Source organism: Phoxinus phoxinus, assembly GCF_949152265.1.
Source record: "Phoxinus phoxinus genome assembly, chromosome: 7".
NCBI lineage: Eukaryota > Metazoa > Chordata > Actinopteri > Cypriniformes > Leuciscidae > Phoxinus > Phoxinus phoxinus.
The window spans coordinates 13805041-13821712 of NC_136882.1; the positions used below are offsets into that span (position 1 = coordinate 13805041).

The 16672-nt window shown below is 38.7% G+C and overlaps 1 protein-coding gene across 1 annotated transcript in view; it reads left to right on the forward strand.

Moving 5' to 3' along the window:
* col4a1 (collagen, type IV, alpha 1) overlaps window positions 1-16672 on the forward strand; it is a 61003-nt gene that overhangs the window by 20075 nt on the left and 24256 nt on the right. The window contains exons 2-22 of the mRNA XM_079617761.1: window positions 7301-7360; window positions 7816-7905; window positions 9834-9878; window positions 10031-10075; window positions 10194-10256; window positions 10400-10453; window positions 10637-10663; window positions 11928-12005; window positions 12133-12195; window positions 12303-12338; window positions 12429-12467; window positions 12733-12825; window positions 12958-12993; window positions 13274-13333; window positions 13866-13901; window positions 14051-14095; window positions 14190-14222; window positions 14355-14415; window positions 14507-14542; window positions 14654-14800; window positions 15012-15089. Of these exons, the coding sequence (XP_079473887.1) occupies window positions 7301-7360; window positions 7816-7905; window positions 9834-9878; window positions 10031-10075; window positions 10194-10256; window positions 10400-10453; window positions 10637-10663; window positions 11928-12005; window positions 12133-12195; window positions 12303-12338; window positions 12429-12467; window positions 12733-12825; window positions 12958-12993; window positions 13274-13333; window positions 13866-13901; window positions 14051-14095; window positions 14190-14222; window positions 14355-14415; window positions 14507-14542; window positions 14654-14800; window positions 15012-15089 (1225 nt within the window). The remainder of the gene's footprint in view (window positions 1-7300; window positions 7361-7815; window positions 7906-9833; window positions 9879-10030; window positions 10076-10193; window positions 10257-10399; window positions 10454-10636; window positions 10664-11927; window positions 12006-12132; window positions 12196-12302; window positions 12339-12428; window positions 12468-12732; window positions 12826-12957; window positions 12994-13273; window positions 13334-13865; window positions 13902-14050; window positions 14096-14189; window positions 14223-14354; window positions 14416-14506; window positions 14543-14653; window positions 14801-15011; window positions 15090-16672) is intronic.

Genomic DNA, 16672 nt, shown 5'->3' on the forward strand with positions numbered 1-16672 from the left:
CTTCTCACTGTTGAAATACACATGGATGGAAGCCAAACTGACAGAATCCACCCAAACTGTTTGTACCTCAGGGATTTAGGGGCTTCATTTCACAATATTTTTGACTATGTAACACTCCCCGGCTCTTGCTATCTGTACTCTTCAAGAGTACTCATCTGAGAGCAGCCTCAAAGTGGCCTCTATGTTCCCTCCTAAAACACCCTCCCTGAACATTTTAATTGAATGTGTACTTTCCACTCCTTCACCTTTATCTTTTGAAGATCTGCTTGATTTTACAATAAGATGCACGTACACATGCTGATTTGTTCTTTTTTGTTGTTGTTGTTGTCTAAAATAAATGTCTGTTCCAGATGTTCAGACAGCTTTTTGACCATGAAGCATAATTTACCCAGTTCGACCCATTCAGGCTGATTTGCGGAATGCAAATCACAATAAAATAAAAAACTTTGAGTATATTTAAACAACATGAAAGCATACAGCCAGTGAAAAGCACCAGCCGCTTGCTACACAGAACAAGACAAAACATGAAAACTACGGCCCGAGCAAACTCGAAACCGCATGCTCACACAACAAGACAAGAGCGCACGAGAACGAACAAGTTATTCCATGCACTCACAACTGACTACAAACACACGCATTATGAAGTTACGAATCTTGACACAGAACCGAAACCAAAATAGACCGGAGTGCCGGTGTGTTGCCGAATTTGACCCCCGCTAAATTATTAATCCCCCCCCTCTTAGCATTGGTAGGTTTAGGATTAGTTGTGGGGGAGGGGATTAGGGGTGGGGTTAGGATTCGGCAATCAGGTACTGACTTCGAAATTCGGCACAACACCATGCCCCACACGCAAGCCAACTCATGTAGATAGAAAAGCGCATGACTCGAGTGGGTTGCGCGCTCACATAAAGACAAGACGATAGCAATGTCAGAGCTCTGTCACCAACTCAAGAATAAACAGACCGGAGTGACAGTTTCCCTTTGAGTTAAGTTTATTTTTCTTACCGTATTGGCAGATATTTTATCTTGTTATAAGCTTGAACGTAATTCATTTTGATACATTTGTCAGAACACTAGACCTAATGTATATTGATTTAGGAAAGTTCACATATTTTTTGGGGGACATCTATGAGAACACACAAATGCGTTCAAGAAAAACAAATGTTAGAAATGGAAACTGGCATACACCCATCAAAATAAGCTATTCAGTTCAGTTAATTTCAATTGATTAATCATTTGTTTCCATGCATTCATGGAAAATAAATCAGTCCAATGTTTATTTTTTTGCAGAGCCTAAAAATTATAACTCATTCAGAAATACATGTTTAATATACAATCGGTCCAAGCCTGAAACCAATCATCAGTCATTCCTTCCAAAATTTTAGCAAATTAATTCTAAAAGCCAAAGAAACTACATTAAGGCTTACAAAACAGCCTCCTTTTACACCGAGGGTGTTAAATACCTCACTTTTGTACTGCTATTTAACCCAGCACCAAAAGTAAAGGTGAGTTGTGTAAAAGTTGTGTCTTTGTGTTTTCACGCCTGATTCATTTTTCACACTTTCATGGGTTGTTTGCTCTAAGAGCAATGCCTAGACAAAACCAGAAGAGAGACGGTTTATGCATCACAGGCCAAACACAAAATATCACGATAATGTCTTTGAAAGCAAGGACATTTAAGCACTCACATTTTTTATACATCTATAAAAACATCTATATTAAGAGTGTTATCAGCACTCTTGTCTGCTTTTGCTATTTTTCTGCTCAAGTCATGTTTGGGTTTGTTGGGATGCAAGACTGACCCGGGAAGGAAAAACAAAAATTCCCAATTCAAAGCAGTTCCCCTGCTGTACTGATCCAGGCTGCAGATTAGCAAGCTGTGGTCTGAACGTGGTGATAGTCATCACAGGATCTCTGAGTGCTAAAATATACATTAGAATGATAAAGCAACTTATACACATGTGCGTAGATCACGCTACTCATGCATGACGACGGGTGGGATCTGACCTCAGTCATGCGTTGGAGAAAGAGGAATGTCTGATCCCTAAACAGATCTGACTTTGGCCTTCAGAGACCTGGAGCTTATTTCAAACATGATGGCGCAGAAAAGAGAAGATGAGGGAGAGTCTTTTATAATGGAGACAAAACTATAGATGCTAGAAACTAACTTTGGATACAATGTTTCCACTTTAGACATTCTGTTGACTATACTGTAAGTCACTTTGCAACTACATGTCAACTAACTCTCATTAGAGTAGTAGTAGACTGTTAGGTTAGGGTTAGGTGTTAGGGTTCAGGTTTGTATAATAAGTTGACATGTAGTTAGAAAGTTACTTAAAGTCAGTAGAATGTCTGTTGGAGGAGCATCACAATAAAGAGTCAGCAGATATTAAGCAGACAGTCATCTAAAACTGTAATGAAAGTTAGTTGACATGTAGTTGCAAAGTTACTTATAGTCAACAGAATGTTCAAAAGGGTCCATCGAAATAAAGTGTTACCGATTTATTAAAGAAACATATTTATTAAAATACTTTCATATTTTGAAATATGTTTTAGAAATTGGACCTTGCTGCAAAAAAAGAAAAAAAAAAGAAAATCTTGGTTGTCACAGTTCTATAAAACGTTTACTTTTTTTCTCATGCAATGACAGTGTTGTATATAAAATGCATTTCGAGATAGCTAAATATATATATATTTTTTTTTTAAATGTTAATAATAAGATGTATGTTATCAATTTAACAGATTATGATGACATTGCTGTTTTATTTAAATTGCTGTGTACAGCCAAGCAAGATATCTGTCCTACTTTTCATACTAACATATTTCATAATGTTGACAACAAAAACGTGGCATTTGTACCGGAAAAAATGCTTTAAAAAAGTCCTGAAATGCCAAGTGTGGCTTGTTGCTGGAAAGTACCTGCTTGTTTTAATAGACTGACTGACTGTTACTGTAAGAAGTAGGTCAGCACTATGTTTAACTGTTCAAAAACAGGCGGGATAGTGTGTGTGTGTGTGTGTGTGTGTGTGTGTGTGCGTGCGTGCGTGCGTGCGTGCGTGCGTGTGTGCGCGTGTGAGTGGGCATTCTACTTACAAGACATCCAGTTCCCTTGTAGAAAGGGATATATTTTTGTCAGCTTGTCTGTGAATTGCTGGAAGAATGCCTCTCATTGGCACTGAGATTGCATTAGGGATGTCAGATCTAACATTATAGCCAGAGCACGGTCTGTTCACATACGGAAATTACACTCCAGGGATGGCGGGGTTTTGTAGAAATGGCCAGAGGGGGTCACGCCAGAGCCGATATTTGAGACTGAAAGCGGTGTTTCTCATGGTCATCAGCACCCACATGCTGATTCAGTTAGGGCTTTAGGAGGGCTCACGGTGGGGGTAGTGCGGTCTCAGACCCGACCCCGGCAGCTGGTGCTAGTCCTCGCCAGGCCTGCTTCTCCAGATGTGCAGACATTTGGCTGCCTGCCTCACATGTGAGCGGGAGAACGGCTGCAATGATAGAGGGATGCGTGGATGGAAGGAATGGTTTCCCAGGGTCCAGTATCATACTTAGACCAGCTGTCCATCTAGTGATATAGAGAGAGGCCTTTATTAGGGTCTTAACAGTAAAACAGGTCTGTTAAATTCTTGGCCGGATGCCTCTGTGTGGATGAACAAGACCCTCACCATGATATCTGTAATCTTTCAGTAGACCAAACAATCTGTATGCATGCCAACTACTTGTTTTATCTCCTTGGTAACATACACATGTACACTGTATGTAGAGGTAGAGGTAGAGAGAGAGAGAGAGAGAGAGAGGAGGAGGAGGGGGAGGGGGGAAGAGATATTGTGCATGTTTTTTGTCATAATAATTTTCAGTGTTTTGGCTTGAGCTATTATACACAATTTTCACCTTACAGTGCATACAATATTTGAGTCATATTCAATCTTTGTAGTGCAAAGCAGCAAGCTCTGTCATAAAAACGTTGGTATAATAATAACATACTCTTACAATTTCTGAAGTATGCATTATATTAAAGGGTTAGTTTACCCGAAAATGAAAACTCTTGTCATCAATTCACTCTCATGTCGTTCCAAACCCATACGATTTTGTTTAATTTTAAACACATATGAAGAGAATATGAATGAAATCTGAGTCTGTCCCTCAATTGAAAGTCTTTTCACCCAAAACACTTGACACTCTTGATCAATATTTATATGTGAATAAAAGCTTAGATTAAATCTGTTCATCATATATAGCAATTGTGTAAAAATATCTTCATTTGGTTACCCATATGAGAAAGAAACTAATTCAGGTTTGATACATCTTGAGGGTGAGTAAATGGTTTTCATTTTTGTGTGAACTATCCCTTTAATGACAGAATTTTCATTTTGATGAACACACCATTTATGATTTTTTTTGTTTGTTTTTTAATGCATGCGTGGTATCAGGTCTATAGGTACAATTCATCTACTACATTTGCTGAAATGTGAAGGATACAATAGAGTATACTAAACAGGATAATGTATACAACAGTGTACTTGACTTGACTTTTCCTTTCAATGTAACATGCAATGGAAGTAATATTTCTTTCCTCAGTCATCATTTGATGTTGAGACACACAATTAGAGTAAAATGCATATGCAATGCAAATGTGAACCTTAGATTTATGAAGTTCAATTTGAAACTGTAACCCTTTCTTTAGCTTATATAAGACAACATTTGCTTATGTTATACAGCCCAATGTGTAACTGCACAATTAAATGTACAATAACATGAACAATTCAGTTGAATCTGTGAATCTTTTTATTAATTTCTTTACAATAACTGTCTGAATGAACTTGCAAGAGCTATGAGAGCTAACGTTTAGGTTAATATGACAAGAGGTACGTTTAGAACCAACTGATTCGAATGAGTCGGACTGTCCAGATCTGTGTGAAAGAGAGCCGAGGGTGTGTTTATTTGTTTGGTGTACACCCAATACAATGTGAGTTTACAGTGTACATCAAAGTTTGGTTGCGTAACAACACTAATCGTTGGAAAAGGTAGATTGTTACTGAAAAAGCTACACTGTTTTGAAAGCAGCTAAGCTATTGTCAAGCTACTGAAAATGTTGTGAGTCAGCAGCGTCGGGATTAGTTATTTCCCAACACTGCATGAATAAATAGCCCAAATAAGCTTTCTTTTTGCCAAGTAAGACAACTTTTATTGATCCTGGAATAACATTCCTGTCCAAAAACATAGTCTTATGTTTACCCTTATCCGTTAAAACTCAACCTAACCCAGCCCGATCTCACACTGTAAACCCGAATAAGTTGGCAGAACTCAAAACATTTAAGGCAATCGATTGCCTCACATTTTTTAAGTTCTGAAATTCAAAGTTTAAGTAAGCAGAACTAGCAGATTTGTATTTTGTACTTAAACATTTCAAGTTAAGAACAATTAAAATGTATGAGTAGTACATTAATTCATACAATTAACTTAAAACTTTCATGTAATCTCATTGTGAACACTTTTATTAGTAGAAAGTTAGCTTTAACAAGATAATCCACTAACATACTCATTTGCTAACATATTAGCAATAGTATGTATACAGAAGCATTTGCTGTGTGAGTGCAACATTATGAAGATATTATTTGCTCTTAAATCAAGCGCATGCACCACTCGTCACCATTATGGTAACTATCCTAAAACCTACATTAACAGAAATTCTTCTAAATTAGCATAACAAAACATGAATCACTACAAAATCTCCAACTTAACATTAGTCTGGCACAAAAAGAAAACATTATATCACACTTAATTTTAGCATTTACTCTCCCTTTCGAGTGCCATCGGCAAAGCATGCTGGGAAATAGACATCCCAGCTATTTCAGTTAAACTTAAGTTTGTCTAAATTAAAAGAAATCATTTCATAAAACTCAAAACAATGAATAGTTGAGTTAACTTAAAATATATAAGTTCTGTGAACTTGAAAGAAAAAGAAAGTGCTAAATACTCATAAAAGTTAATTTGACTGAACTAATTAGTTTAATTTAAGTTTGTCCTACTCAAACCAATTAATTATTTTGAGCATTAGGGTTTACAGTGCATGAAAGTGCGTATCTATACCACGAATGTTATTTCTCGTGCCATTTATACGGCACAAATAGTTTATAGTAATGTGGTGTAGACTTTATCTGTATTTTTTATTTCCAATGTATCATAAAATATGTAGCGCAAATGTACAGATTTAATATAGTACTATAATATGGAACTAAAAAGTGGGAAGGAAAAGCAAGCAAAATAAATAAAGAAGCAAACAGCTAAATAAATATTAAATTTAAAACATACTGCATACTTTATCAAAGTAAATGAAAAAGGCAGCACAGGTTAACTTTTATTTTACTTTGGATTACTTCGAAGATGAGATAGCTTAGATAAATTGCTCAATATCTTTTTCAAAGACAATGAAAAGTTTTTTTTTTATTATCACTGAATTTACTACAATATACGTGGCAAGGAGCAATACACGATTAATAGTAAAATACTATTTTTTTGTTCATGTTATAAAAACCAAACAACACATTCTTAAACAACACTGAGAATCCTAAAACCACATTTTGGTATAAAAAAGCAACTTATACCACAAAAAGAGCTTGTCTAAATCTAATACAAATATTTTTTACATATAGTTTGGCTGGATAAAATGTTTGTAGACTGCAGCATCTCTGTCATTAAAAACTGTATTGCTGCATACCCACAGATAATTAGAGAAGCAGATTTTTAAACAAATAGTCACTGTACAAGTGAAGCAAAAACCACACAATGTGGGCCATGTATCTGCAATTCTGCATGGATCATTAATGTGTGACACACTGTAACCATATAACAACAACCCCCCTTATATGTAAGGATGAAAATATTACGTTACACATGACTTCTATGTCAATAAAAATTGTACTATTGAAATTGATTTCTGGACATTGTAATGGTACTGTTTCGGCAATTGTTATTGTCACCGCATTCCCCGACTCCTGTCCCACCCATTTTTAAAATCAAAGTTACTTCACTTTATACATACGAATTATGTGCTGTGCATATATGCAAGCTATCATTATTTGTCATGTTATTTTCAAACCATTGGTACATTCTGCCAGCGCTGACTTACTGGCCCAGTGCGAACAACCCTTGTGTACCCCCGATTCAGTCCAACGCTCTTGTCCTTCACAGGCATCTCCTTTAAGAACCTGCAGGTGCCAATGCCAATTTCATGTGTTTACTGCCTCCTAGTGGTTCAGTGTGAAACTTGACATTTTCTTTCTTGCAGGGAGGATGCTCGGGGGCTTCCTGTGGCGGATGTGACTGCAGTGGTGTTAAAGGCGCAAAGGTGAGTATGTTTCCCTCTGCTTCCAGCACATCTCACCTGTTTTGCATTATTGTTTCTTTCAGATATCTTCACTAGCGCTTTGACCTAGTAGAAGAGGTCAAATAAGAATTAAGACTTGAGGATGGAGTGTGAAAGTAAAGATTAGAGTAGGGATTAAGCATTATAGGCTACTAGTTATAAAAAAAAGTATATTGTTGAATATTGTAATACTATGAACTGCACAAACCTAGCACAAGAACACAGTGATCACTTGAGTGTGTGCCATTGATTATAATTTTTATTCAGTTCATAATGTCAGAGCACTGATCCTACAAAGAAGGATCTGTTGCGCCATCTAGTGGTGCGGTTCTGTTATTCTGTTATTAGCAGCATTCTGACATATAAGGTCAGTAGTGAATCTGTATGAGAAGACACTCATTTAATTGAAATCATTACCCTTTGTTCTTCCTTATTAGGGTGAGGTTGGGCTTCCTGGTTTAATGGGTCATGTCGGATTTCCTGGATTGCAAGGTCACGAGGGCCCCGCAGGGCCAATGGGACCAAAGGTAAAGTATACAATACGGATTTTGAAGTCATTTTAAAAGACTATTTGCTATTCAAAAGAAGAAGAATAGGTCTTCAATGAAGAAGAATAGGTTCAGAAAGTCTTTAATAATCCACAATAGTACACTCAAATCCAGACAGGACAACAAACACAGCATTAACAAACTAAAGAGGAACATGCATGAATTTATATACAGACATAATGAGGTGCACACACCTGAACATAATTACTAATCAATACTATGACAAAAGACTAGGGCTGGATCCCAATTCCCATACTATCCGTCCTAAATAGTATTCGAAAGTAGAATTAGTACGTCCCAAATCGTAGTAGGCCTATGTTGAAATGAGTGTTCCAAAGATACCCGGATGGTCTACTATTTCCGGTCAGAATCCGAAGTGCAGATCGATACACAGTCTAACGGCTAATATTGCCCACAACCCATCGCACGTTGGACGAGGATTCGGTTAGAACTACAAACAAACAAAAAAAACACTACAGACATGGAGGACGCGCGAGTCCGGCGGATATGTAGAGAGGTTTAGATAAAGGGGTTTGAGTGATTAATTATCAGTATCTAACCTGACGGAAATGTATTTATTCAATGTTGTCTACATTATATTGCATCTGCAGCAGCAGCATTGAGAACTTTTGTAAAGACATGTTTAGCCATTAACTTTTAAATGCATCATTACATTCAAATTGCAAACACACAAGGAGAGTCTCCGTAAAAGACCCACGACTGGCAGGTGAACGTGCTACTACATTTCTCTCCGAAACGGTAGGAAATTAAATTATATGAATGGAGGATTTTAACTGTGACAAGATGATTAACAGGGCAGTTTACTGACAGGATGCACGCGACAGTTCTGTCCGTTAAAGATGACGTACCAAAGCTTGCCTACTCTATTGCTACACACTCAAAAGTATGTACTTTTTCTTTACAAAAAGAGTACATACTTTTAGGGCGTAGACGTAGTATAAGTAGGCGAATTGGGATGCAGCCCCAGAAAAAAGGAAAGTGGAAACAAACAAACTAGAAGTCTATGAAAATGAAACTAAGACAAATAATAGAAAATGTGTTACAAATGCATTAGGTATCATGACCTAACAATGAACAATACTTATTTTATACATTTATAAATAAAAGTAAATGCTAGTTTCTGAATATATATATATATATATATATATATTGTTACGATCCTGTTCTTAGATCGCAACAAAGTAAGGGAGACGCCACACAACCGCTGCATAAACAATAAGATTTATTTAACTAAAGTAAGAAACATGAAATGTCAAGTGATCAGTGTAAGTGTTAGTCAGCGTGTCAGCATGTAAATGTATGTTGCAAGTTCGAGTGACATCAGTTCAACCAAATATAAACAACAAAAATCCCAAACAAAACGGCATAGGGGACCCAGTACTGGATCACATCAGAGCTCCGATGCGGCTGTGGTCTCCCGTAACCAACACATCCCGTCAGCTCTCCGGAAATCTCCAGAACAGCAACAACACCAGGGATGCAAACGTCTCTCTTCTCTGTTTGACCCAGTCTCTTTTAAAGTACCATGATCTCATTCAGGTGTAAAGCCACGCCCTCCAGCAATCAGCCTGTAACTCGGGGACAAACACACAACCACTCACTGAGCCGTCACAATATATATATATATATATATATATATAGTATATATGGTATATACCTAGATTAACAGTTAACGCTGTTAACAATTTTATTTCAGTTTTTACCATTAAAAGTAATAGTATTCTCATTTTTGAAAAAAAAAAAAAAAACAACAATAAAAGTCCCTAGGTTTTACAAAGGGCAAACAACACTTTGCTATCATAACTATAGACCATTTTAAGGTGAGTTAGCGAAAGCAAATATTAATTGCAGTGTTCTTTTTAATATGTTTTTATGTTTTCTTCCAGGGAGATACAGGGGAGTCGGGAGCTCCAGGAATGAAAGGAAGCAGAGTAAGTGTCTGCTCCTGTCTTGTAAAAATATAGTCATATTTTGTAAGACTGATAAAAAAAAGAATGAAAAAAAAAAGAATGAATGTTACATAATAGCAGCACTGCAAAATGTACTTTTACATCATTATAGCATATATATGTTTCTTTTGTAGGGCCCAACCGGTGTGGCAGGTTTCCCAGGACGTCCAGGTATTCCAGTAAGTTGACCTGAGAGTCTTTTTTGAAAATGTTGGAGAAAATATCATCAATTTTGGGAAAACAAAACAATGTTTCTGCATCTCTGTGTGTTTCTGCTATTGTTTTGATATTCTACAGGGTCTTCCAGGTCTAGAAGGCGCACCTGGACCTCATGGAATTCCAGGCTGCAATGGAACCAAGGTACAACATGTTTGTTGTGTTATTGATGAGACCTATAATTTTTTTTTTTTTAAGTTAGTCAATTGGGATGAGCCATCAGTGTCTTCAATTAATCTCAAAATCCTCAGTGTGATTGAATAGAGGATTTATTTTGTGTTTTCCAGGGGGAGCGTGGTTTTGATGGATATCCAGGTCCTCCAGGACTGCAGGGACCAGCAGTATGAATAGTTTTTATGTCATGTCATATACCTTTAATATTTCAAATTTATATCAGTGCTTAATAAACTGTGCTATTAGATAAAAACATACATCTTGTATTATGTTACAACTCATTGTACAATGTTAATCCAGTCCGACAACATATTCCTGACTTAACAAATATCTTTCTGAATCTTCCTCAGGGTATTCCAGGTCTGAAGGGAGTAAAGGTATGAAACCCATTTTAAAGCAATATGGTCATATGTTACATAGATTTGTTCTTAAAGGGGGTTATTAACAAGTGACAAGAAGTCAGTACTGCATGAATAGAGAAAACAGAGGAACGGGGTTGTTTTGTTCCCTTTTGCCAAAAACTTCAACACCCATAATGCACTTTTGATTTTGACACTCCCCCTTTGTCGAATAGACTGTCTGTGAGTGGGAATACAAATATACAGTTCTATCTGTAGGTTTAACAAAAGCCCTGGAGCTAAAAGTCTGCTGAATGGACTTATGCTGACAAATAGACAGGGATATCTGGGTGTTGATAACACAGAGAAACAGTTTCAGTTGAAACAGTTTTAAGCACAACATAAAGCATGAAGTTGAAGTTGAAGTTCATAAATGAACCCTAAGGCTATGTTCACACTTAGCATCTTTTTTCAAACTGCCAGCGTCTGTTCTACATTAGAACCCTATGGAGTAAACCGTTTTTTCAAAAAAGTCCTGAGCGCTTTTTTAAACGCCACCGCCGGCGTCTTTTTCTGCAGCTCAGAGCGTCTTTTAAAGTTGAAAAAAGTTTAACTTTTCTGAAAAGAACGCCCTACGTCAAGCGCCTTTTTGACAGCTGACCAATGACAAGCGAGTAGCGAGACCTGTCGTTTCCATAACAACAAGAAAAATGGACACGGTGCCGGTAGAAAAACTAATCGTCCTTGTTTCGGAGCACAAGGAGCTGTTTGATATGAGTACACAACTCTATCATAACATACATCACAAAGAGGCTGTGTGGGCACACTACTGTTCCAGCTGTTGTTATAGCAACAAAAGACGCGCTCGGCTGCTATTTGTAACCGAACGCGCAGCGTTTTTTTTTTTTTTTGCTAAAAAAACGCTGTTGTTAACTTTTTTTTGTCAAAAAAGACGCTAAGTGTGAACGTAGCCTAAGTGCCTAGTTGCTTTTATAAAATGGTGGTAATCACCAAGAAGAAAAACAATTGTTCTGTCAAGCCAACCCGATCTCACGGCAATTCGTACGTATTTTACGAGGGAGTTAGTATGAATTCGTAAGATTTTTGCTAAATCGTACATATTTTACGAGTTGCCCAATTCGTATGAAGGTGAGTGAGGTGGTACGAATTAGCCACCTCAGACTCACTGGTACGATTTGGTCGTGAGATAGCGTTGGTCAAGCAGCGTAGTTCATTAGATATTGATGTGTGTCTTGAAAATGGTGTAGTGATTTTGTTGTTGTTGAATATTTCACTCTCATAGGGAGATCCAGGTGGTGTTATTGGAGTACCCATCCCTCAAAAAGGAGACAGGGGCATGCCAGGACCACCCGGATCACCAGTACGGACTTTTATTTCAATGCCCCTTTTTGTGTTCATATTGAAAATGCGCATTTACCATTGATATATTATTGCCTGTTGTATGCTTTAACATGTTTCAAAAATGTTTTTCTGATTCTCACTTTTAGGGGCAAAAAGGATATCCTGGACAACAAGGGCCACTCGGCCCATCTGGACCAATTGGACCTGCTGTGAGTCTAAAGTTAAAATCTCTAAAACAAATTATAGACTAAAACATAATTAACCGACACCAGTGAACTCTCACCTGAATCTCACACCATGCCATTTTTCTTTGAAGGGAAGGCCTGGTGAATCTGGTCAAAAGGGAGAGCCGGTAACATCTGAAATATGTTGCATAGATGATAATATTTGTGTCTAGAGTTTGTGAAATGACTAGAGGCTGTCTTACCCGTTCTTTTTGCAGGGTGACAAGCTGACATTTCTTGGTGAGAAAGGAGAAAAGGTGAGTTCTTGGAAACTATTGGCTCATAGTGGCACTTGCAGCATATGCTTCAGGTTGTAACAAATTCTGCCTTAGAAGGATACATTTGTGTGCTTCTTACTATTGAGCATGACATGAAGTTGACAATATAATACAAACAATCATAAGAATCAAACTCTGTACCCCATTTGTCAGATAACACCCCCATTGCATTATACAAGCTGATCAGCATCTTTCCTGGTTTAGTCTCACTCATTATCATGATCATCCCTGTTTCTCTTTTCAGGGACAACAAGGTTTAACCGGTCCCCCTGGTCCACCAGGGAGACAAGATGAATTTGAAGGCCCTGGTACAACAATTACTTATCCTGGACCAAGGGTATGATGTCATCAAATCCCCTATGAAATGTATACATTTTTGTGTAGCTTAGGTGTCCACATATTTGGGGACTTCATTTATTTTATCTAAGTTACACTGCTAAGTGTTCCTTGTGCCTTGCATGTTTTCTAGGGTGAAACAGGCTCTAAAGGAGACAAAGGAGAAAGAGTAAGTGACAGCACAAAATTGTGTAACTCTATAAACAATACAACTGGATTGTACAGAATAAATGTTATAATTATAATTATATTATAAAATGTGTTATTGTATATTTTTTATAATATTATGCAATTGTATTATTATATTGCATAATTTGTATATGCATATATGACCTGTAAAACAAAACGTAACATTGTGATGTTGTTTGAATCGTCGAATTTATGAGTTTGTCTACAAGTTTTAAGGAATAGTAATAAATATTAATTTAGCCTTTGCCCTCTGCACCAAGAGTGTTTGTGCATCACATCAACCTGGAATCAAAGGTGAACAAGGACCACCGGGACCAATAGTAAGTGACTTGTACAAGAACACAACTAAATGCTTACTTGCATAATACATTAATCATAAATCACCCAGCTTTAACAGTGGGGTCCACATTTCTTAGAACCAATAGCAATAATGTGTTATCTTGTGCTTTAATAATTTAATAGTTTTTTTTTAAATAATTATAAATTATATTATCAGAATAAGTAGGTTAAAAATATAATTTGAAAAAGTTCAATTTAGTTTGTATTTGTTTTGCTTTAATGACAGCAGCACTTGAGCTGCATGAACCCAACAAGTTTGTTTAAAACCTGAGGATCATGATTTAAGAAAGATCCAGAGAGCATTGAAGCACATCTGACCATCTGTATAAAGAGTCGCAATAATCGATTTCATAAATAATTGTATTAATTTATACCATAAAGTAAAATAAAACATTGTTCATTTACAGGCTTTGAATCCCATACTTTCATATTGTCTTGTATTAATTGTGATTGTATGATAGTTGTGATTGTTTTATTTGTTATGTGAAATCTGAGCTTCACTTTGTTTTCAAGGGGAAACCAGGCAAAGATGGACAGAGTGGAGAAAAGGTATTGTGATCTTGGACAATGACTTGAGCAGTGCAGTTACCTGTTGCAGCTGTTATTTCAGATTTGATAATGGGTAATTGTACTCTCTTATTTCAAATGCTTAAATCACATTGAATGAGATTATTTTTGAAACCCTTTGTTTGTGATAGGGGGGAAGTGGCCTACCTGGTTCTCCTGGGTATGATGGCTTAAAGGTAAGAAATCCCATCTTGGTGGGCCATGCTGTAACTCTAGACATAAAATGCATTTTATTTTATTTATTTTGATTATGACTTTGGTTCATGTTAGGGTGACAAAGGAGAAAAAGGACCACCAGGACATGTAAGTGGTTCCAAAATACAAAGTACTGCAACTGTACTGATGACTAACAAAGCCACACACTACTTCCACATCTAATTAACTTAGACCAATGTTATGGACTGGTAGTTACTAATGATACTAATTATCTTACAGGGTTTTGGTAGTCCTGGCCCTCCTGGTCTTCCTGGTCCCCCCGGAGCTGAAGGAGAGACAGGTGATGTCTGCTTGACGTCTTGTCCTTATGCGGTTGTCCTGTCAAATTGTACAGTCTTTTTATCTGTTCATATGTTTTCTTCATTCATCAGGTTATCCGGGAGAGCGTGGATATCCTGGTCCCCCAGGTGAGAGAAGCACACTTTGATAAAGTGTTATGTAGAATTAGGTTGGTATAATTTTGTACAATAGTTCACAGTAATGTTGATGCTTTCCCTTATGTCCATGGTTGACTGCAGGCAAATATATTGAGGGTCCTGCTGGACCTCCTGGCCTTCCTGGAGAGATTGGCCAGAACGGAGATAAAGGAGCTGATGGACTGTCTCTTAAAGGTCCAAACGGAGCTGATGGACAACCTGGTCCACCCGGACCACCAGGGCCAATCAGTAAGAACATCTTAAACATAAATTACTGTTTTTGTCATGCTGTGATACTAATCGTAACTCAAAAATCTCATGGAAGGAATGGAGTGATTACTGTATGTCATTTCTGTTAAGAGGCTAATAGTAATAAGACACAATGTGTAAAGATGATTGTGTGGTTCCTTTGATTGTCCATTCCAAAATGTCATTGCCATTAATCTTGTTTTTTTTTTAGATGAAGACTGTACTATTGAAAAAGGACTTCCAGGCCCTCCGGGACCGGCAGGGTTGCAAGGAGAGGTGGGACAGAAAGGTGAGGCTGTAATTCAGTAATCCATTTGTTCACCGTAGTTTCAGTTCCCTATCAGTCGGTCACTACTACGTAGGTCGTGACCGACCAATAGGAATCTCGCTAGAGAGCCGATCTACTTCGAGTGAAACTAAACGAGCCAATACACATTGGCGTGCAATCATTTGCATCAGCTGCGCAGCCTCGCAGCGCGGGTATATAACGAGCAGCTGGTGATTGCACTGTAGCTTTTTGCTTCGGAGCCAACCGATGCTGTTTAATCTATCTAATATTGAGTGATCAAACAACGAGCAAGCTCTTCAGGAAGATCTCTCGTGTCTGGTACGGGCGATACAGCGCAGCAGTGGGGTCGACTTTCTTTTGTTTTTGTGTTTCTGAGCAAAACAAAAAAGCTGTTTTCACAGCTGGTAACGGTGCGCCAAGAGCGTTAAATAGCCGTTCTTACGGCTGGTAAGACCGCCGTGAAGAGAGACAGCGCACGACAGGTTGAACATTTCTGTCTGTGTCCGCTGCGACCGTTCCCCTGCGTGCTTCAGTACCAAGAAGAGCATTCACCTGAAAGAGCTTACATGGGTGTGAGTTGCGTCTTTCTAAAGATGACATTCCACCCGTGTGTTTCTGGATGCGGTCGTTTCCTGTCCTCACTGACGGCCACGATCACTGTCTCGCATGCCTGGGAAACATGTGAGACTGTGTTCGTGGGTGGTTCATGTTTTCGCACGGGAACATGACCACGTCGGCACGCCGGTTGACTCTGCTTTCTCCGGAAAGCTTGAGTCCCCTCTGTTGTTGGCCAGCCGCTGCTTGTGTGTGAAAGCACAGCTGCAGGTCTGCTCGACACTCTGGGACACCAGCGTGTCGTGTGCCGTCGAGCTGCCGGGCTGCAGCGCGGGTTGTCACGGCGACCCAGCGCTCGCTCGGCGCTCTAGGTGCGCGGTCCCCATGTCTATTCTCCGTTGTAGCGCCCTCCCTGGTGGCCACCAGGAGAGGTCTACTTCAGTAGAATAGCTTGGGTGATCCTGAGAGCTGAGGGCTTCTCCTTCGGGGAACCAACCCCCTAGGGCCCCTCCCTCTCTAGCGCATCACAAGCTGTGCAGCTTCTGGATGAGATGGCTGGTCCTTCAAAAAAAAAAAAAAAAAATGGAGGAACCTAGCGTTTCATTCAAGGCTCCAGCTGAGGGCAGATGTCGATTGCTACATCGGAGAGAGGGGCTGTTTTGTTCTGGAAATGAGGATGATGTTAAGTTCCCACTGTAATAGTGTGTGTGCTTATGCTGAATCAGATTCAGAGCGGACAGCCATGCTTTCCCGGGTCTTTCTCGGACGTGCATTGAAAACTTAACAGTATGGAGCTATATTGGTGCCAAAAATATGGAACGCCAAAAGTGCCAAATTCTGCATAAAGTTTTCACCTCTCTCACTACCCTCGATAGTGGGGTGGCCGTGCCTCTGGCAGGCCACCTCTACCCTGCATGCGAGGCCAAGGCACTCTTATTGCACGAGGGTAGTTCTGAGCCGGGGTTGAGCTGCGCTTGTCGACTGACCGTGTTCAAGTCACAGTGCTGGCCCTCGATCAGACGATGTCC